The sequence below is a fragment of the Eschrichtius robustus genome, chromosome 6, assembly GCF_028021215.1.
Source record: "Eschrichtius robustus isolate mEscRob2 chromosome 6, mEscRob2.pri, whole genome shotgun sequence".
Lineage (NCBI taxonomy): Eukaryota > Metazoa > Chordata > Mammalia > Artiodactyla > Eschrichtiidae > Eschrichtius > Eschrichtius robustus.
This window is the reverse complement of record NC_090829.1, coordinates 88,430,369-88,453,050: the sequence shown is the minus strand read 5'-3', so window position 1 is coordinate 88,453,050 and position 22,682 is coordinate 88,430,369. Positions and strand designations below refer to the sequence as shown.

General features: G+C 38.4%; 1 protein-coding gene across 1 annotated transcript in view; it reads left to right on the top strand.

Moving 5' to 3' along the window:
- Positions 1-22,682, top strand: part of CD96 (CD96 molecule) — a 96,091-nt gene that overhangs the window by 9,566 nt on the left and 63,843 nt on the right. The window contains 1 exon segment of the mRNA XM_068545543.1: positions 15,202-15,326. Coding sequence (XP_068401644.1) covers positions 15,202-15,326 — 125 coding nt within the window.

The window sequence follows — 22,682 nt, the reverse complement described above, 5'->3', positions numbered from 1 at the left end:
AGTCAGCCTGAGATATGTAGAGAATTTATGTCAGCTATTATATGACTCTCTGATTTCTAGAATCTACATGTTGACTGTCTATCTGGTCTGCCCCTCATCCCAAATGAGACTGCAAACCCAGGCTAACCAAGCGTCAGTTTTTCTCTGTTTCCTACCAAGTTTGTCCCTGTTAGCTGACAAAGTGAAGGATTTTCATGCTGAGACCTAATTTAAGTCTTCCCCTTTTGGAAGAAAAGCTGCTGGGTTTTGTAGCCAGCTCTAAGACCTGTGAAACTACCTTTCTCACCGACCTAGTCGGGAAGGGGGATAGAAGGATCCCTAAGCAAGAAGGCTAAAGACTCCTACTGTTCTTATTGAAACTCTAGTGGTTTTTCAGGAAGAAATGCTTCCCAATTAAATGTTTGTCTTTGGTCAATTTCCAGGGCCCTGAAAATGGTGATTTTTTTTAACTCATTTGCTCAGTTTTAGCAGTTTTTTTTTTTTTTTAATATTTATTTTTGGCTGTGTTGGGTCTTCGTTTCTGTGCAAGGGCTTTCTCTAGTTGCGGCAAGTGGGGGCCACTCTTCATCGCGGTGCGCGGGCCTCTCACTATCGCGGCCTCTCTTGTTGCGGAGCACAGGCTCCAGATGCGCAGGCTCAGTAGTTGTGGCTTACGGGCCTAGTTGCTCTGTGGCATGTGGGATCTTCCCAGACCAGGGCTCGAACCCGTGTCCCCTGCATTGGCAGGCAGATTCTCAACCACTGCGCCACAGGGAAGCCCCTGCTCAGTTTTATACACATCTTTTTTTCACTGACGTCTTCATGCCCGCAAAACCAGGAGTCAGTCCCTCAATCCCCGCCTCATCCCCTTTTTTGATACTTATATTGTATCTTTATTTAAAAATACATATTCATTACTACTCTCTTATAACAATTATTTATTCTTAGTGCTAAAGGTAAATATATATTCAACACTTACCCCCAGCCTTTATGTGAATGTCCCTTCAGTTTGAAGTATATTCTATTGGAGAATCCTTAGGAAATGTTCATGGGGCAGTATTCCCTGAGTTCTTGCATGACTCTTAACATGTTTTTTATAGTCTTCATATTAAAGACTGAATGTAATATCCTTAACTCATATTTTCTTTCCTTGAGTATATTCGACATGTTACTATATTATTTTCTGACATAAAGAATTGCTGTCCAAAAGTTAATAACAATTTGATTTTCTTTCCCCAGAAGTAACTTTGTTTAATACTTTTATAAGAAAATGCTTAAGGTCCATTCTGAGACTATTTTCCTACTTTTGCAGTATAATCTTTTAATATGTATTTTCTAGTCATTTTATTTTAAGAAATTGTACTTGAATTATAATTTTCAGTATTTTTTCTGTCTATTGTTTATTTCCTTGAGTATCTTCTGTTAAACATACATTTTATCTTCTTTGCCTGTCTCTTTCTTTGAATCCCTTTTACCTCTTTTTTCTTATAAAATTCATTATTCATTAAGTTATTTCATTTTAGAATTTCCCTCACTCTATTTTTTAAATTTCTTTTAATGCATTAGCTTTTGTGTTAATATGTTCTTGGTTTTGTTCTAGTTTGCTCTTAATTTCTGAAATGATTTTCAAAACTTATTATTTCCAACCCTTTCCTGAATTCTCTCACTTATCTTTTATAAACTTTCTTCTCTCCAATTGACTCATTTACCAGTCTTTCTAAAATTTTTCAAAGCTTATATCATTTTCTTTATTTCTTTTAGCTCATTTTGAATAAGTAGGCTATAGTTTTTATTTATTTTGAAGTCATGACTTTCTAATATGCTGTTATTGTTGTAGGAATGTTACTTTGTTCTCTTTTTTTTTCTTATGGTATCTTTACATGTGATTCTACCCCATTTCTTTTCTATTGCCCGGTCTAAATATGTTTAGGTTAAATGGATTTTGATTTTTATCATGGAAGAGTGGACCAGGCTATCTTTTCTAGAGTCTTCAGTTTCTCTAGAGCTCTCTCTTCTGTTATGTTCAAGGTAAATTATATGCCACTGTACTTTGTGAGATGTACTTTCTTTCCTCCTATCCCTCACTTTTATCTAAATTGCCTCTTTGCTTTCTCCTGTTGGGCCTATCCTGTTTAATTTGGATTCTACTCCCAGGGCTTTCTTCTCAGTATGGGATATGTCTGAAAAGTCCCCTCTGCTCTAGCACTGACAAGCCTTTTCTTCTTTCCCTAGAAGGCTCTGGTAATTTGGTGCCTACATACTTCTTTCTGCATTTCTGCTGCTATTCTCAGATTAGTCTGCCTTTCTTTCCAGTGATTGCCTGTTGGTTTTTTTCTGGGGCAGGGGGAGAGTTCTCTAGTTCTAAGGGCCATCAGGAGCCCAGCTAATTTTCCTGTTTCTGTTTGCACAGTTGCTGATATCACAGTGGTCTAGTGGTTTGTCTCTACCTATTAATGGTGATATATTGTTATTTAGTGTTCCCGTAGATATTGCTGTAGATATTATTGTGTTTAGTTTTGCTACTCTAGTTAGTCTGTTTTTATTAGGAATTTCAGGGATATTCAAAAAGTTATGCCACTTGTATTTCCAACTTCCCAGAATCTGGACAAACTTTACAAAAATTTAATACTTATGTATTTGGGTAATGCACATTAAAATAGAGTTATGTACCAAGTGGATTTCATAAGCTACACAAATATGTGCCTAGGTCAGTCTCTGTTTAAAATAAACTGATAGGGACTTCCCTGGTGGTGTAGTGGTTAAGAATCCGCCTGCCAATGGAGGGGACACGGGTTCAAGCCCTGGTCCGGGAAGATCTCACATGCCATGGAGCAGCTAAGCCCGTGCACCACAACTGCTGAGCCTGTGCTCTAGAGCCCGTGAGCCACAACTACTAAGCCCGCGTGCCACAGCTACTGAAGCCCACGTGCCTAGAGCCCGTGCTCCGCAACAAGAGAAGCCATTGCAATGAGAAGCCTGTGCACCTCAATGAAGGGTAGCCCCCGCTCGCCGCAACTAGAGAAAAGCCCGCATGCAGCAATGAAGACTCAACGCAGCCAAAAAAATAAATAAAATAAAATAATAAAATAAAATTTCTCTCATTAAAAAAAATTTAAAAATAAAATAAACTGATATAAGTCGAACAATTACAATAATCTCAAAAATAAAATTAATAGTATTAATGGTGGTATGCAAATATGGCAAAAAAAAATTTCATGGTGATATACAAGTAACTCCATTTGGAAGTACTGTTATAGTTAAATGCCTTTAACCATGAAAGACAAGGGTTTTGTTGTTTTGTTTTGTTTTTTAAATTATGGGGTTGGAGTAATATTTTGAAGCAGCAATAGAGAGCAAAGAAGGCACTGATCTTGAGAAAATAAGGGTATAAGAAAACAAACAACCACTGTCTGAGAATGATGCAGGGAAGATGGGCCCCAATGGGAAGGCCTGGCTTCAATTAAGGAAGGGGGGCAGGAGAGAGTTATCAGTGAAGAGGACAGCTGATGCTGATGAGAGCTTGAAACACAACGAAGTTCTAAAGGCTAGGTATAACTTTCAGAATATCCAGTTATTTTTTTAAAAAAAATGTGCTGTTGATAATAATGAGGATGTTCATACCCCATGATCCATTAATTATACTTCAGGGAATTTATCTTAAGTAGCTGAATGGTCAGAAGAAAGCTGTTAGTTTAAGGACAATCATTGCTATAAAGATTGTAATAGTTTAAATAAGGTAAAAACCCAAACTGAAAGAGCATATGCTTCAGTAATTGAAAATTACTAAACAAATGATGATGTGTATATATGACATAGAGCATCTAAAAATTTCAACCACAAATAGCTTAAGAATCATGCAAACATTTTAAGTAAAAATATAGGTAACACTCTTTGGTTAATAAAATTGCAAAGTATGAAAAAAAATACATGCATACAAATAAGATTTGTATAGGTATAGAAAAAAAGAAATAAGGTTTTCTGGATATTAGGATGATAGAATTGTTTTCATTTATAGATTTTTTTTAAATTTATTTTTAAAAATTTATTTTTGCTTGCATTGGGTCTTCATTGCAGCGCGTGGGCTTTCTCTATTTGGGGCGAGCGGGGGCTGTGGTCTTCGCTGTGGTGCGCGGGCTTCTCATTGCGGTGGCTTCCCTTGTTGCTGAGCATGGGCTCTAGAGCACAGGCTGAGTAGTTGTGGTGCATGGGCTTAGTTGCTCTGCAGCATGTGGGATCTTCCCGGACCAGGGCTGGAACCCGTGTTCCCTGCATTGGCAGGCAGTTTCTTAACCACCGCACCACCAGGGAAGTCCTGTAAGTTATTTCTGACATTATTATAGTTTACTTACATATGTGTGTATATATATATATATATATATATATATATATATATATATATATATATATATATATATATATATATATATGTATGTATGTATATAACCTTCCTGAAAAGAGAGACTACAAAACTATTCATCTAATATCACTTTAAAAATGAAAATAGGAGGAGGGGCAAGATGGCGGAAGAGTAAGACGCGGAGATCACCTTCCTTCCCACAGATACAGTAGAAATACATCTACACGTGGAACTGCTCTTAGAGAACACCTACTGAACGCTGGCAGAAGACCTCAGACCTCCCAAAAGGCAAGAAAATCCCCACGTACTTGGGTAGGGCAAAAGAAAAAAGAAATAACAGAGACAAAAGAATAAGGACGGGACTTGCACCAGTAGGAGGGAGCTGTGAAGGAGGAAAGGTTTCCACACACTAGGAAGCCCCTTCGTGGGCAGAGACTGCGGGTGGCAGAGGGGGGAAGCTTCAGAGCCACGGAGGAGAGCGCAGCCACAGGGGTGCGGAGGGCAAAGCGGAGAGATTCCCTCACGGAGGATTGGTGCTGAGTAGCACTCACCAGCCCGAGAGGCTCATCTGCTCACCCGCCGGGGCGGGCGGGGGCTGGGAGCTGAGGCTCGGGCTTCGGTGCTAGCTGGGAGGGAGTCCGCGAAAAAGACTGCAGCTGCCGAAGAGACTTTTTCTTGCCTCTTTGTTTTGCGGCGCGCAAGGAGAGGGGATCCAGAGCGCCGCCTAAACGAACTCTAGAGGCGGGCGCGAGCCGCGGCTATCAGTGCGGACCCCAGAGACGGGCGCGAGCCGCGGTTATGAGCGCGGACCCCAGAGACGGGCAGGAGACGCTAAGGCTGCTGCTGCCGCCACCAAGAAGCCTGTGTGCGAGCACAGGTCACTCTCCACACAGCCCCTCCCGGGAGCCTGTGTAGCTCGCCACTGCCAGGGTCCCGTGATCCAGGGACAACTTCGCCAGGAGAACGCACGGCGCTCCTCAGGCTGCTGCAACGTCACGCCGGCCTCTGCCGCCGCAGGCTCGTCCCGCATCCGTACCCCTCCCTCCCGCCGGCCTGACTGAGCCAGAGCCCCCGAAGCAGCTGCTCCTTTAACCCCGTTCTGTCTGGGCAGGGAACAGACGCCCTCAGGCGAACTACATGCAGAGGCGGGTCCAAATCCACAGCTGAACCCCGGGAGCTGTACAGACAAAGAAGAGAAAGGGAAATCTCTCCCAGCAGCCTCAGAAGCAGCAGATTAAAGCTCCACAAACAACTTGATGTGCCTGCATCTGTTGAATACCTGAATAGACAACGAATCATCCCAAATTCAAGAGGTGGACTTTGGGAGCAGGATATATTAATTTTTTCCCCTTTTCCTTTCTTTGTGAGTGTATATGTGTATGCTTCTGGGTGAGATTTTGTCTGTATAGCTGTGCTTTCACCATTAGTCCTAGGGTTAGGTCCATCCGTTTTTGTTTTTGTTTTTGTTTTTGTTTTTTGTCTTTTTTTCTTTTTTTTACTTAAAGAAATTTTTTTTCCTAATAAATGTTTTCTTAATAATTTTTTCCTTATTTTCTATTTTTAGAAATTAAAAAAAAATTTTAATAACTTTTTTCATATTTTTTATTTTAAAAAATTAAAACTTTTTTCTTAATAAATTCTTTTTTTAATAATTTTTTTCTTATTACTATAAAAAATTAATCTATTTTAAAAATTAAAAAAAATTTTTTTCTGAATACATTTATTCTTAATAATTTTTTTCTTATTTTTTATTATAATAGCTTTATTTTATTTTATTTTACCCGCTTTCTTTCTTTCTTTCTATTTTTTTCTCCCTTTTATTCTGAGCTGTGTGGATGAAAGGCTCTTGGTGCTCCAGCCAGGCATCAGGGCTGTGCCTCTGAGGTGGGAGAGCCAACTTCAGGACACTGGTCCACAAGAGACCTCCCAGCTCCACGTAATACCAAACGGCGAAAATCTCTCAGAGATCTCCATCTCAACATCAAGACTCAGCTTCACTCAATGACCAGCAAGCTACAGTGCTGGACACCCTATGCCAAACAACCAGCAAGACAGGAACACAGCCCCATCCATTAGCAGAGAGGCTGCCTAAAATCATAATAAGGCCACAGACACCCCCAAAACACACCACCAGACGTGGACGTGCCCACCAGAAAGACAAGATCCAACCCCATCCACCAGAACACATGCACTAGTCCCCTCCACCAGGAAGCCTACACAACCCACTGAACCAACCTTAGCCACTGGGGACAGATACCAAAAACAACGGGAACTACGAACCTGCAGCCTGTGAAAAGGAGACCCCAAACACAGTAAGATAAGCAAAATGAGAAGACAAAAAACCACACAGCAGGTGAAGGAGCAGGGTCAAAACACACCAGACCTAACAAATGAAGAGGAAATAGGCAGTCTACCTGAAAAAGAATTCAGAATAATGATAGTAAAGATGATCCAAAATCTTGGAAATAGAATAGACAAAATGCAAGAAACATTTAACAAGGATGTAGAAGAACTAAAGAGGAACCAAGCAACGATGAAAAACACAATAAATGAAATTAAAAATACTCTAGACGGGATCAATAGCAGAATAACTGAAGCAGAAGAACGGATAAGTGACCTGGAAGATAAAATAGTGGAAATAACTACTGCAGAGCAGAATAAAGAAAAAAGAATGAAAAGAACTGAGGACCGTCTCAGAGACCTCTGGGACAACATTAAATGCACCAACATTCGAATTATAGGGGTCCCAGAAGAAGAAGAGAAAAAGAAAGGGACTGAGAAAATATTTGAAGAGATTATAGTTGAAAACTTCCCTAATATGGGAAAGGAAATAGTTAATCAAGTCCTGGAAGCACAGAGAGTCCCATACAGGATAAATCCAAGGAGAAACACGCCAAGACACATATTAATCAAACTATCAAAAATTAAATATAAAGAAAACATATTAAAAGCAGCAAGGGAAAAACAACAAATAACACACAAGGGAATCCCCATAAGGTTAACAGCTGATCTTTCAGCAGAAACTCTGCAAGCCAGAAGGAGTGGCAGGATATACTTAAAGTCATGAAGGAGAAAAAGCTACAACCAAGGTTACTCTACGCAGCAAGGATTTCATTCAGATTTGATGGAGAAATCAAAAGCTTTACAGACAAGCAAAAGCTGAGAGAGTTCAGCACCACCAAACCAGCTTTACAACAAATGCTAAAGGAACTTCTCTAGGCAAGAAACACAAGAGAAGGAAAACACCTACAATAGCAAACATAAAATATTTAAGAAAATGGAAATAGGAACATACATATCGATAATTACCTTAAATGTAAATGGATTAAATGCTCCCACCAAAAGACACAGACTGGCTGAATGGATACAAAAGCAAGACCCATATATATGCTGTCTACAAGAGACCCACTTCAGACCTAGAGACACATACAGACTGAAAGTGAGGGGATGGAAAAAGATATTCCATGCAAATGGAAATCAAAAGAAAGCTGGAGTAGCAATTCTCATATCAGACAAAATAGACTTTAAAATAAAGACTATTACAAGAGACAAAGAAGGACACTATATAATGATCAAGGGATCAATCCAAGAGGAAGGTATAACAATTGTAAATATTTATGCACCCAACATAGGAGCACCTCAGTACATAAGGCAAATACTAACAGCCATAAAAGGGGAAATCGACAGCAACACAATCATAGTAGGGGACTTTAACACCCCGCTTTCACCAATGGACAGATCATCCAAAATGAAAATAAATAAGGAAACACAAGCTTTAAATGATACATTAAACAAGATGGACTTAATTGATATTTATAGGACATTCCACCCAAAAACAACAGAATACACATTTTTCTCAAGTGCTCATGGAACATTCTCCAGGATAGATCATATCTTGGGTCACAAATCAAGCCTTGGTAAATTTAAGAAAATTGAAATTGTATCAAGTATCTTTTCCGACCACAACGCTATGAGACTAGATATCAATTACAGGAAAAGATCTGTAAAAAATACAAACACATGGAGGCTACACAATACACTACTTAATAACGAAGTGATTACTGAAGTAATCAAAGGGGAAATCAAAAAATACCTAGAAACAAATGACAATGGAGATACGACGACCCAAAACCTATGGGACGCAGCAAAAGCAGTGCTAAGAGGGAAGTTTATAGCAATACAAGCCTACCTCAAGAAACAGGAAACGTCTCGAATAAACAACCTAACCTTGCACCTGAAGCAATTAGAGAAAGAAGAACAAAAAAACCCCAAAGCCAGCAGAAGGAAAGAAATTATAAAGATCAGGTCAGAAATAAATGAAAAAGAAATGAAGGAAACAATAGCAAAAATCAATGAAACTAAAAGCTGGTTCTTTGAGAAGATAAACAAAATTGATAAACCATTAGCCAGACTCATCAAGAGAAAAAGGGAGAAGACTCAAATCAATAGAATTAGAAATGAAAAAGGAGAAGTAACCACTGACACTGCAGAAATACAAAAGATCATGAGAGATTACTACAAGCAACTCTATGCCAATAAAATGGACAACCTGGAAGAAATGGACAGATTCTTAGAAATGCACAAACTGCCGAGACTGAACCAGGAAGAAATAGAAAATATGAACAGACCAATCACAAGCACTGAAATTGAAACTGTGATTAAAAACCTTCCAACAAACAAAAGCCCAGGACCAGATGGCTTCACAGGTGAATTCTATCAAACATTTAGAGACGAGCTAACACCTATCCTTCTCAAACTCTTCCAAAATATTGCAGAGGGAGGAACACTCCCAAACTCATTCTACGAGGCCACCATCACCCTGATACCAAAACCAGACAAAGATGTCACAAAGAAAGAAAACTACAGGCCAATATCACTGATGAACATAGATGCAAAAATCCTCAACAAAATACTAGCAAACAGAATCCAACAGCACATTAAAAGGATCATACACCATGATCAAGTGGGGTTTATCCCAGGAATGCAAGGATTCTTCAATATACGCAAATCAATCAATGTGATACACCATATTAACAAATTGAAGGAGAAAAACCATATGATCATCTCAATAGATGCAGAGAAAGCTTTCGACAAAATTCAACATCCATTTATGATAAAAGCCCTGCAGAAAGCAGGCATAGAGGGAACTTTCCTCAACATAATAAAGGCCATATATGACAAACCCACAGCCAACATTGTCCTCAATGGTGAAAAACTGAAACCATTTCCACTAAGATCAGGAACAAGACAAGGTTGCCCACTCTCACCACTATTATTCAACATAGTTTTGGAAGTGCTAGCCACAGCAATCAGAGAAGACAAAGAAATAAAAGGAATCCAAATCGGAAAAGAAGAAGTAAAGCTGTCACTATTTGCAGATGACATGATACTATACATAGAGAATCCTAAAGATGCTACCAGAAAACTCCTAGAGCTAATCAATGAATTTGGTAAAGTAGCAGGATACAAAATAAATGCACAGAAATCTCTTGCATTTCTATACACTAATGACGAAAAATCTGAAAGTGAAATTAAGAAAACACTCCCATTTACCATTGCAACAAAAAGAATAAAATATCTAGGAATAAACCTACCTAAGGAGACAAAAGACCTGTATGCAGAAAATTATAAGACACTGATGAAAGAAATTAAAGATGATACAAATAGATGGAGAGATATACCATGTTCCTGGATTGGAAGAATCAACATTGTGAAAATGACTCTACTACCCAAAGCAATCTACAGATTCAATGCAGTCCCTATCAAACTACCACTGGCATTTTTCACAGAACTAGAACAAAAAATTTCACAATTTGTATGGAAACACAAAAGACCCCGAATAGCCAAAGCAATCTTGAGAACGAAAAATGGAGCTGGGGGAATCAGGCTCCCTGACTTCAGACTATATTACAAAGCTTCAGTAATCAAGACAGTTTGGTACTGGCACAAAAACAGAAATATAGATCAATGGAACAGGATAGAAAGCCCAGAGATAAACCCACACACATATGGTCACCTTATCTTTGATAAAGGTGGCAAGAATATACAGTGGAGAAAAGACAGCCTCTTCAATAAGTGGTGCTGGGAAAATTGGACAGGTACATGTAAAAGTATGAAATTAGAACACTCCCTGACACCATGCACAAAAATAAACTCAAAATGGATTAAAGACCTAAGTGTAAGGGCAGACACTATCAAACTCTTAGAGGAAAACATAGGCAGAACACTCTATGACATACATCACAGCAAGATTCTTTTTGACCCAGCTCCCAGAGAAATGGAAATAAGAACACAAATAAACAAATGGGACCTAATGAAACTTAAAAGCTTTTGCACAGCAAAGGAAACCATAAACAAGACCAAAAGACAACCATCAGAATGGGAGAAAATATTTGCAAATGAAGCAACTGACAAAGGATTAATCTCCAAGATTTACAAGCAGCTCATGCAGCTCAATAACAAAAAAACCAACAACCCAATCCAAAAATGGGCAGAAGACCTAAATAGACATTTCTCCAAAGAAGATATACAGATGGCCTACAGACACATGAAAGAATGCTCAACATCATTAATCATTAGAGAAATGCAAATCAAAACTACAATGAGATATCATCTCACACCGGTCAGAATGGCCATCATCAAAAAATCTAGAAACAATAAATGCTGGAGAGGGTGTGGAGGAAAGGGAACACTCTTGCACTGTTGGTGGGAATGTAAATTGATACAGCCACTATGGAGAACAGTATGGAGGTTCCTGAAAAAACTACAAATAGAACTACCATACGACCCAGCAATCCCAATACTGGGCATATACCCTGAGAAAACCACAGGTCAAAAAGAGTCATGTACCAAAATGTTCATTGCAGCTCTATTTACAATAGCCAGGACATGGAAGCAACCTAAATGTCCATCGACAGATGAATGGATAAAGAAGATGTGGCACATATATACAATGGAATATTACTGAGCCATAAAAAGAAATGAAATGGAGGTATTTGTAATGAGGTGGATGGAGTTAGAGTCTGTCATACAGAGTGAAGTAAGTCAGAAAGAGAAAAACAAATACAGTATGCTAACACATATATACGGAATCTAAGGAAAAAAAAAAAAAAAAAAGGCCATGAAGAACCTAGTGGCAAGACGGGAATAAAGACACAGACCTACTAGAGAATGGACTTGAGGATATGGGGAGGGGGTGGGGTGAGATGTGACAGGGTAAGAGAGTGTCATGGACATATATACACTACCAAATGTAAAATAGATAACTAGTGGGAAGCAGCCGCATAGCACAGGGAGATCAGCTCGGTGCTTTTTGACCACCTAGAGGGGTGGGATGGGGAGGGTGGGAGGGAGGGAGATGCAAGAGGGAAGAGAAATGGGAACATATTGTATATGTATAACTGATTCACTTTGTTATAAAGCAGAAGCTAACACACCATTGTAAGGCAATTATACTTCAATAAAGATGTTTTAAAAAAAAAAAAAAAAAAAAAAAAAAGGATTATACACCATGATCAAGTGGGGTTTATTCCAGGAATGCAAGGATTCTTCAATATACGCAAATCAATCAACGTGATACATCATATTAACAAATTGAAGGAGAAAAACCATATGATCATCTCAATAGATGCAGAGAAAGCTTTCGACAAAATTCAACACCCATTTATGATAAAAGCCCTGCAGAAAGTAGGCATAGAGGGAACTTTCCTCAACGTAATAAAGGCCATATATGACAAACCCACAGCCAACATTGTCCTCAATGGTGAAAAACTGAAACCATTTCCACTAAGATCAGGAACAAGACAAGGTTGCCCACTCTCACCACTATTATTCAACATAGTTTTGGAAGTGCTAGCCACAGCAATCAGAGAAGACAAAGAAATAAAAGGAATCCAAATCGGAAAAGAAGAAGTAAAGCTGTCACTGTTTGCAGATGACATGATACTATACATAGAGAATCCTAAAGATGCTACCAGAAAACTACTAGAGCTAATCAATGAATTTGGTAAAGTAGCAGGATACAAAATTAATGCACAGAAATCTCTTGCATTCCTATATACTAATGATGAAAAATCTGAAAGTGAAATTAAGAAAACACTCCCGTTTACCATTGCAACAAAAAGAATAAAATATCTAGGAATAAACCTACCTAAGGAGACAAAAGACCTGTATGCAGAAAATTACAGGACATTGATGAAAGAAATTAAAGATGATACAAATAGATGGAGAGATATACCATGTTCCTGGATTGGAAGAATCAACACTGTGAAAATGACTATACTACCCAAAGCAATCTACAGATTCAGTGCAATCCCTATCAAACTACCACTGGCATTTTTCACAGAACTAGAACAAAAAATTTCACAATTTGTATGGAGACACAAAAGACCCCAAATAATCAAAGCAATCTTGAGAACGAAAAATGGAGCTGGAGGAATCAGGCTCCCTGACTTCAGACTATATTACAAACCTACGGTAATCAAGACAGTTTGGTACTGGCACAAAAACAGAAATATAGATCAATGGAACAGGAGAGAAAGCCCAGAGATAAATCCATGCACATATGGTCACCTTATCTTTGATAAAGGAGGCAAGCATATACAGTGGAGAAAAGACAGCCTCTTCAATAAGTGGTGCTGGGAAAATTGGACAGGTACATGTAAAAGTATGAAATTAGAACACTCCCTGACACCATATACAAAAATAAACTCAAAATGGATTAAAGACCTAAGTGTAAGGCCAGACACTATCAAACTCTTAGAGGAAAACATAGGCAGAACACTCTATGACATACATCACAGCAAGATCCTTTTTGACCCAGCTCCTAGAGAAATGGAAATAAAAACACAAATGAACAAATGGGACCTAATGAAGCTTAAAAGCTTTTGCACAGCAAAGGAAACCATAAACAAGACCAAAAGACAACCCTCAGAATGGGAGAAAATATTTGCAAATGAAGCAACTGACAAAGGATTAATCTCCAAGATTTACAAGCAGCTCATGCAGCTCAATAACAAAAAAACAAACAACCCAATCCAAAAATGGGCAGAAGACCTAAATAGACATTTCTCCAAAGAAGATATACAGATGGCCAACAGACACATGGAAGAATGCTCAACATCATTAATCATTAGAGAAATGCAAATCAAAACTACAATGAGGTATCATCTCACACCGGTCAGAATGGCCAACATCAAAAAATCTACAAACAATAAATGCTGGAGAGGGTGTGGAGAAAAGGGAACACTCTTGCACTGTTGGTGGGAATGTAAATTGATACAGCCACTATGGAGAAGAGTATGGAGGTTCCTTAAAAAACTAAAAATAGAACTACCATACGACCCAGCAATCCCACTACTGGGCATATACCCTGAGAAAACCATAATTCAAAAAGAGTCATGTACCAAAATGTTCATTGCAGCTCTATTTACAATAGCCAGGACATGGAAGCAACCTAAGTGTCCATCATCGGATGAATGGATAAAGAAGATGTGGCACACATATACAATGGAATATTACTCAGCCATAAAAAGAAATGAAATGGAGGTATTTGTAGTGAGGTGGATGGAGTTAGAGTCTGTCATACAGAGTGAAGTAAGTCAGAAAGAGAAAAACAAGTACAGTATGCTAACACATATATATGGAATCTAAGGAAAAAAAAAAAAAAAAGGTCATGAAGAACCTAGTGGCAAGATGGGAATAAAGACACAGACCTACTAGAGAATGGACTTGAGGATATGGGGAGGGGGAGGGGTGAGATGTGACAGGGTGAGAGAGTGTCATGGACATATATACACTACCAATGTAAAATAGATAGCTAGTGGGAACCAGCCACATAGCACGGGGAGATCAGCTTGGTGCTTTGTGACTGCCTGGGGGGGTGGGATGGGGAGGATGGGAGGGAGGGAGATGCGGGAGGGAGGATATATGGGAACCTGTGTATGTGTGTAGCTGATTCACTTTGTTATAAAGCAGAAACTAACACACCATTGTGAAGCAATTATACTTCAATAAAGATGTTTAAAAAAAAATGAAAATAATTTATTAATGGTGCTTCCTTGGAGTTCCTTATGTGTTTTTCTGTGTCATTTCTTCTTTGGAGAAATATCTATAAGCTCTAAAAAGACAGTTAGGTATGAAAACAGTAAAAAGATCAGCATATGTCAGGAGTTTGGTAGGAAGAAGGTATGAATAGGCACATCACAGAGGATTTTTAGGTTAGTGAAACTATTCTATATGATACTACAATAGTGGATACATGTCAGACATTTGTCAAAATTCATGGAATGTACAACACCAAGAATGAACCCTAATGTAAATAAACTATGGCCTTTGGGTGATGATGTGTTTGATGTTGGTTCATTGATTGTAACGAAGGCAACACTGTGGTTAGGGGTGTCAGTAATGGGGGAGGCTGTGCATGGGTGGGGCAGGGGGTATATGGAAACTCTGTACTTTCCACTCAATTTTGCTATGAACCTAAAAGTTCTCTAAAAGTAATTGTCTATTAAAATTTTTAGAAAGACAATTAGAGGCTAGGTTATAACGTTTTATGTTCTACCTGACCCAGGAAATGTGATCTGAAGCCTAAAGCACCAATTTGGGGTTAAAGCAGAGGAACATACCAAACTGTGAGTTGGATTCTGTTAGGGTAGTTTCCCTATAGTTTTTCAGTGAGAAACAACTCTGTGCTTCTCAGTGACTCTTTTGCCATTTATACAAGGACTGTAGGTGGGGTCCCCTTCATAGGTGTACCCTGAGGATAGATGAATCTCTATACTAAAACTGTTCTCATTTCTTGGATTAAAAGCACTTTACAAACCAATCACAGATCCATGTCTTTTCTACCTTATGTTTTGTTACAGTTACACAGGATGAATGGAGAAGCAACCATACAATAGAAATAGAGATAAATCAGACTCTGGAAATACCATGCTTTCAAAATATCTCCTTAGAAATTTCATCTGAGCTCACCTTCGCATGGTTGGTGGTAAGTGTTGCCCTTTTCAGTGAATAACTGCAATGATCTTTAAATATTAATGAAGTAAAAATGAATAACAAGTAATAATAGGGAAGGAAACATGCTGGATGAGAGGCAGGCATTATGTGGAAGGTTGGGGAGTGGCCAGGGGAGGGAAGGAAGGACACTAGGATTCCTTCCAACTCAGCAAGCCTCTGGGTCTGTGAATGCAGGAGCTTAGAAATTAGTTCCTCAAGGTTAGTTTATATTTCAAGCTATATACTAAACGGTGATTCCAGAGAGAAAAAAGTGTGATGGTGCCCCTGAGAGGAGCCACATCCCGCAGAAGCTCCTACTCACACATACTTGTTTACACACATGTGCAGAGGTGTAGTCTACCTTTTCCCAGAACCCTTACTACTCCATTCTGGAAAATATACAACATTGCTTAGATTGGGAAGCACAAACTCTAATGCTTATCAAATATAGGGAGAAAGTGCATGAGAGAAGCAGGAGCTGAATAAGAAACAGTCACTGCCCAGCTCTATTATTGCCACAGGCCCGTAGTTGCCATGTTTTCTGACTTAACAGAATAAAGCAAAACAAAACAGAAATCTGGATTTTTATGAGAAATTTTCCAAGGCAAGCCAGCCAAATGACAGCCAGCTCTTAACCAATATATACAGTAGACCTCTAGTACTACTGTTAAATCAGTTGATAACACAAGTCTTACACAATTATAAAGATAACCATAAACACACTTTTGAGAATCACGTAATAGGGTGTTTATTTAGGTGATCCAGAATATGACTATATTAATTTTTCATATCTTCATCAAAATGAAAACACAAGAGTTAAAAATTCTTGCAGAACTAATACATGTCCGTGAATACAGCAGCTGATAACACCTGCAAAATACTGTACTCGCAGGGTTGATCATTCATGTTACAAGTGAATAGATTTTTGTGGGCTGTCTTGGAAACTAGAACCTTCATATAAAAAGATTTCTCTGAGGATGTGCCAAATCCAAAATAATTGACTTGCAAGTAGGCCTTAAAATACAACCTACTGATAATTTTTTACTGTCTAGATATTTTTGGATAGTCAGTAGGATCAAAAGATATTATAAAATAACTTTCTCAAATTGTCCTAAAATCTACAATGTCTCCTTGTCATCTGTCAAAAACCACATTTTTCCCCCCTTTTAGGGTTTGGTTTCCAAAATGTAAGACTTCCTGCCTGACATTATACCCATCATTAGTATAAGTCAATTGTTCTTAACAAATGTGATACAGTGTGGTTCTTAGAAAAAAAATTTTAAAGTAGAGATTATCTCAGGAAGTCAGAAACCTGCTTCACTAAACATTACTGTAATGAAAATGCAGTATCTATACCTTGTTTACATTATTAATATATACCACCAATGGGCAAAACGTTTCCACCCTAATTATCACAAATTCACTATCAATAGGAATAGTAAAGTCTAATAGTAATAAATAAGACTAAAGTTTACAGAATATTGAGCAGAGTTCCCTGTGCTCAATATTCTGTAATAACCGAAATGGGAAAAGAATTTGAAAAAGAACAGATACATGTATATATATAATTGAATCACTTTGCTGTACACCTGAAACCAACACAACATTGTTAATCAACAATACTCCAACATAAAATAAAAATTTTAAAAAGAATAATAATAAAAAAATAAAAGACAAAAAAAAGCTTAAAAAGACTAAAGTTTAATAAGCTTTACTGTACAGATTTTTACTGGCTAGTCAGTTGATCTGTAGTGGACTTATCTTATCTGAAGGGTGTCTAATCTGTTTTTCCAAGCAAATGTTAAAGCTTTCAGTCAGCTTATGTCTTTTCTGCGACGCTGAGCTTCTCCAGGGCAAAGAGCTGCATCACTCATTTCAGAAATCCCTAGCATCTAGTATAGTGCCTAGAACATAGGCACTCAGTAAATATCTAATACATAATTGAATTGTTTCATTTCTCTTTGTCCCCTTCCCTCACAGTCCTATTCGTTGGCCTCATATTAAATGGATGATCACTAAACCTCATGCTGGCTGTCTGATTGGTTAATGAGCAGCTCATTAAGTATCAATGACTAGATAACTGATAAGACATCCTCTATTTAACAGTTTTCTTCAAAGAAACTAACATTATCTGTGAATCCTGCCAACACATTTAGGATAAATAAGGGATGGAGAGATTGCACCTAAGGTCACACAGTAAGAGAGTGAGTCCTAAACTTCTACTGGAACTTCAAGCCATGCTCTCAGTTTAAAGAATGCATCATAATTGAGACAACTTGAGGAATCTTTTTGAAAGAGACTTCTTTTCAAAGGGAACATTTTATTGGCAAATGTGCTGATCAAATTCCAACTGTGCCTTCCCTTTTAAAATGTCAAAATCTATTTGCTCCTCTAATTTACATCCGTACTCCATACTGCTGGCACTGTGGGATTCAGCAAGCCTGAGATGAAATCATCTAATCTCCCATTATTAAGGAATAAACTACAGTCCTTTATGTCATGACTGTTGTAGGTCTGCAGATAACATAAATATCCCCTCAATTCATTTTTTAGTGCTTTAGTCTCTTGTTAAACTGGCAGTAGTAATCATAATGATAACCAATTGTTCTTAACAGACATGATATAATGTGGCTTTTAGAAAAAAGTTAAAAAGTAGAGATGGTGAAGATGAGCACAGGGGGGTAGAAACCTGCTTTATTGAACTCAGCAACTCCGGGGAGCTGCGAAGTGCTCCCACTTCAAGTGCTGCATTAAACCCTGGAAACAATTTGACAAACTAAAATTAGTTTAATCTAAGTCACTGGAAAACAAAAGCCATGTCTTGTATGTGGAATTTTATACAATCTAATTAATTCAGTTACGACCTTCATGAGAAAGGTTATTACTGGGATTCTCAGTTATCATAAAAATATTATTTGCTGTGTGTCTCTGATCCCATGCTAAGGCTGCGTTAAATGTGTTCATGGAGCAGATCCTTTGCGTTTTGGAATGTTACATTCCAGGATCATGACTACACTGAAGTAGAAAGGCATCTGGTGCAAATTGTGTATCCAACATTTATCTAGGAAGAGACGTAACTAAGTAAACACAAAGGGCTAACCCTCGGTGTCAGCTGAGGTCCATGTGCATGGTTGGATGATGAGAAAAAGTCATAGAATGTGTGTATTTAGATGGAATGCAGTTGGTAGAGAAAGGACAAATGATATTTTTCCTAGTTTATGTCCTGGGGCACAAGCATGCAGTCAACAGGGAAATTCTGTGGGCTTACTCTGGGAGCTTCTAAATACAGTCTAATATTCTGTGTTCATTCCAAACTATCATCCTGATTTCCCACAGTATGAATTTCAATTCAACCTAGCAAACATATGTGAATCTGTTTTAAGTGCTAGGTCCTGCAGGGATACAAAACTATATTGAACATGTTTCCTACCATGAAATACAACTTTAATAAAAATGTAGAAGCTAGCAACATAGAGGGAAAATAATTTGATTCTGACTAAATGTACCTGGAAAAGCCTCTTAGGTTATGTCTGAGCTGGATAATTAAAGCCAGCAAACAACAGACATGTACTACACCAAGACCCTGGGACCTGTGAACACATAGTGGGAGTGGGAGTGGGAGAGGTGATGAGGGAATGTTTGTTCCCAAACTTGGTGGATAAAGAGAAACCCATGACTTTTCTCTTTAAAATCATGAAAAGAAAATGAGAAGCATACCAGATTCACACAGTTCAATATTAGTGATAAAGGTATATAACTAAAACCTAGATGCTTATGTTTCTTTAAATTTTTATCTATAAATGTATCTTTTCAATATTCTCTTCTTTATTATTTGTAATGTTTTATATGTAAACAAAAATCGAAATGGTACCATCAACAATATTGGTTTTCCATGCCTATGGGAAGCCTAGCTGTTCAGAAAAGAAAGCTGTCACCTTCTACCTGATGGCAACTGACCCTAACTGTCTTCACCACAATCAAAAATGAAGTGTTAACAAATACTGTATGCTAACACTATATATAGAATCTAAAAAAAAAAATGGTTATGAAGAACCTAGGGGCAGGACGGGAATAAAGATGCAGACCTACTAGAGAATGGACTTGAGGACACGGGGAGGGGGAAGGGTAAGCTGGGACAAAGTGAGAGAGTGGCATGGACATATATACACTACCAGATGTAAAATAGGTAGCTAGTGGGAAGCAGCCGCATAGCACAGGGAGATCAGCTCGGTGCTTTGTGACCACCTAGAGGGGTGGGATAGGGAGCCGGGGAGGGAGATGCAAGAGGGAGGGGATATGGGGATATATGTATATGTATAGGTGATTCACTTTGTTATAAAGCAGAAACTAACACACCATTGTAAAGCAATTATACTCCAATAAAGATGTTAAAAAAAAAAAATGAAGTGTTAGCCAACCTACAAAGTGCTGACAACCAATTGTGATGATTGGAAAAATATTGTTGTGGACTTCTATAAAATGGACATGGGGAGCTTTGCAAGGAGCCTACTTTGACAGCACTGACTGGATGGAGAATAAATGGAGCAAAGTGAAGATAGGAAGCAGTTAGGAGATAAAGAAGTAACAATCGATGCAGTTAACAGAATTTATTGAATGGGCTCTATACACTCAGCACCTACTTGTCCTGTGGCCACCACTGCCAGCTCTGACATGGAGCTCGGGGCAACCCAGAGATGAGGTCACCTCACTAAATCAAATAGTGCCATGGTCTCTTTTCTGCTTTGAAAATTCTGATTCTAGTACTAAAATAGGAACCCCTGTGCAAATTATTTTAGGGTTTGTCAGGTCATTAAGAGACATTCAGGAGTTTTCCATGATTCAATATGAACCCTCCCAGCCCTCATCATGCTAATTATTTTATCCAACTCCTGTATGTTATTATGCATTTATTTTTCTTCTGTGGGTCCTGATTTTCTATTTGTTTTTCTTGTGAACTTTTCTTCTCCTCAAACAGACTCTCAGCAGAAAAGTCAAGGACTGTCCATTCTACTACTTTTGTGAAGCAGTATGTAGCAAAGGCATTAATAGCATGGCTTTTCGAGGGAAATTGTTGTTTTGAAATCCTGGCTCTACATTTATTTTTTTCCTGGCTCTACATTTAATAGCTGTGTGACCTAGGAGCTAGGATTAGGGTGAAGTGAGTAGGGTCCTCACCTTGGGTGCAAAATTTAAGGAGGTGCCCCAAGAAATCAGTAATCAAGATATATATCTTAATAAAATATTTTTAAAAATCAAAATTTAGGGAAAATCCATGATGAACAAAATGTTGAATTTTAAAATAAAGGCACAATGTTTTTTGTTTGTTTTGAGATCCTGCTGTGCTGTTCAAAGAACAGGATTTTCCAGTCAGCCTGTGGTTCCTGGGTCTTCATGGCATCATGCCCCCCACGGGTGTGGGTTTAAAGGTTGACAAGGGCAGGAGAAAAGATTGAGCAATGCATGGCTTCATGTAGTCGTTTTTCAAAATGTTAAATTGTAGAGGGTTTATTCATTTTTTCCACTGAGGCAAAATATGGGAGAATATTTTGATAAGTGCATATAGGGACACACATTTTTCCTTTTGTCTCAGAATTCTGTACAGCCTTGGATACGTTGCCCAGCCTTAGTTTTAGTTCTGTCATCCACAAAAGGGGATAATTGAAGTTATATAATATAATTATAATTATAATTATATAATTATAGTTTTACAATTATTTTATAATTATAGTTTTATAATTATATTATAATTATATTGTTACAGTACCAGCTCCATGGTGTTGTTGTGAGGTGCTAAATAACTTAGCACAGTACCTATGCTCAATACATATTAAAAACTAATCTTTAGGCCTTCCCTGGTGGCACAGTGGTTGAGAATCTGCCTGCTAATGCAGGGGACACGGGTTCGAGCCCTGGTCTGGGAAGATCCCACATGCCGCGAAGCAACTAGGCCCATGAGCCACAACTACTGAGCCTGCGCGTCTGGAGCCTGTGCTCCGCAACAAAAGAGGCCGCGATAGTGAGAGGCCCGCGCACCGCGATGAAGAGTGGCCCCCGCTTGCCGCAGCTAGAGGAAGCCCTCGCACAGAAACGAAGACCCAACACAGCCAAATAAATAAATAAATAATAATTTAAAAAACAAACAAACAAACAAAAAAAACTAATCTTTAAAGAGTTCTTTTTAGGACTCTCCATAATTCTTCAGTTTAGTCGAGCAGAGAGTAAATACTCATGAATTCACAGCAGGCTGACTCAGTTGAGGCTGGAGGACAGTGATTTAGTATTAATTGAACATCTATTGAGTGTTAGGACTCGTGTAGGTGTATCATATACATTAGCTAGTTCAGTCTACATTCCTCATTCAGTTTTGTAGGGGTCCACCAAGTTGGAAATCCCATGAAGTTTTAGAAATATTTATTAATATTTTTAAGATTATCAAAAGAAGAAAAGAAAAGAAAAACAGGCAAGAATAAAGGTTCTGTGCAAGATCCCCTACCAGTCTGTTTCCGGAAGAACAGGTGCCCTAAGATCATTCTTATCAGGTAGGAGTTGAGGTGTATTCTCTGACCCCTATCACCAAAGGTAGATCAATATATCATAAAAGGCTCCTTTCAATCAGCAAATTGTCCACACCTCTAAAATCTCCAATTTATACAAAGACCTCTGGCTTCCTGGAATTTCTTATACATTTTTCATTCGAGATAGTCCACAAAAAAAATTGTATTTGTGATGGCTTGGTTTTATTAAGACATGCTGTCTCAGGGGCTTATTTGTCCCTTCTTTGGTGCTGTGACTTAAATACCTTCTTTGTGTGACCTTTGAGCAAGTTAGCTAACCTTGGTTTATTCCAGATCGCTGTAAGGAGTAAATAAGGTAAGACTTGAAAGAACTTGGCACAGTGCCTAAAACACAGTAGGTGCTAAATAAATTTAAGCTATGACTAACAAGAATATAAAAATGTAGTAGTGGTCATCGTATAATGTTAGTATTGTCTCTCCCTCTCCCAGCTCTAGACATTTCACTGTTTCCCTGCATTTTGTCACCTCTCTTCCCATTTGCTCCACAAAGGCAGGTGCTCACATGCAGATTCTTGCCTCGGCCCATTTATATCTGGAGACTCTGGAATCTCTCAGGCTGTCCTGATGTTGTAGATTACAGGGCACACTTTGCAACCGAATCCATCTATCCCAGCGAAGGAACAAATCGCTCCTCTACAACAGTCAAGCACCCAGAAAATAAACAAACAAAAAACCCTCTGCATAATTTTTTAAATATCTTTTCTCCATCTATTAAACCACCCTGGCCAGTCACCCCCAGCTATGCAATAAAGGAAAAAACAGTTTTCTCACCA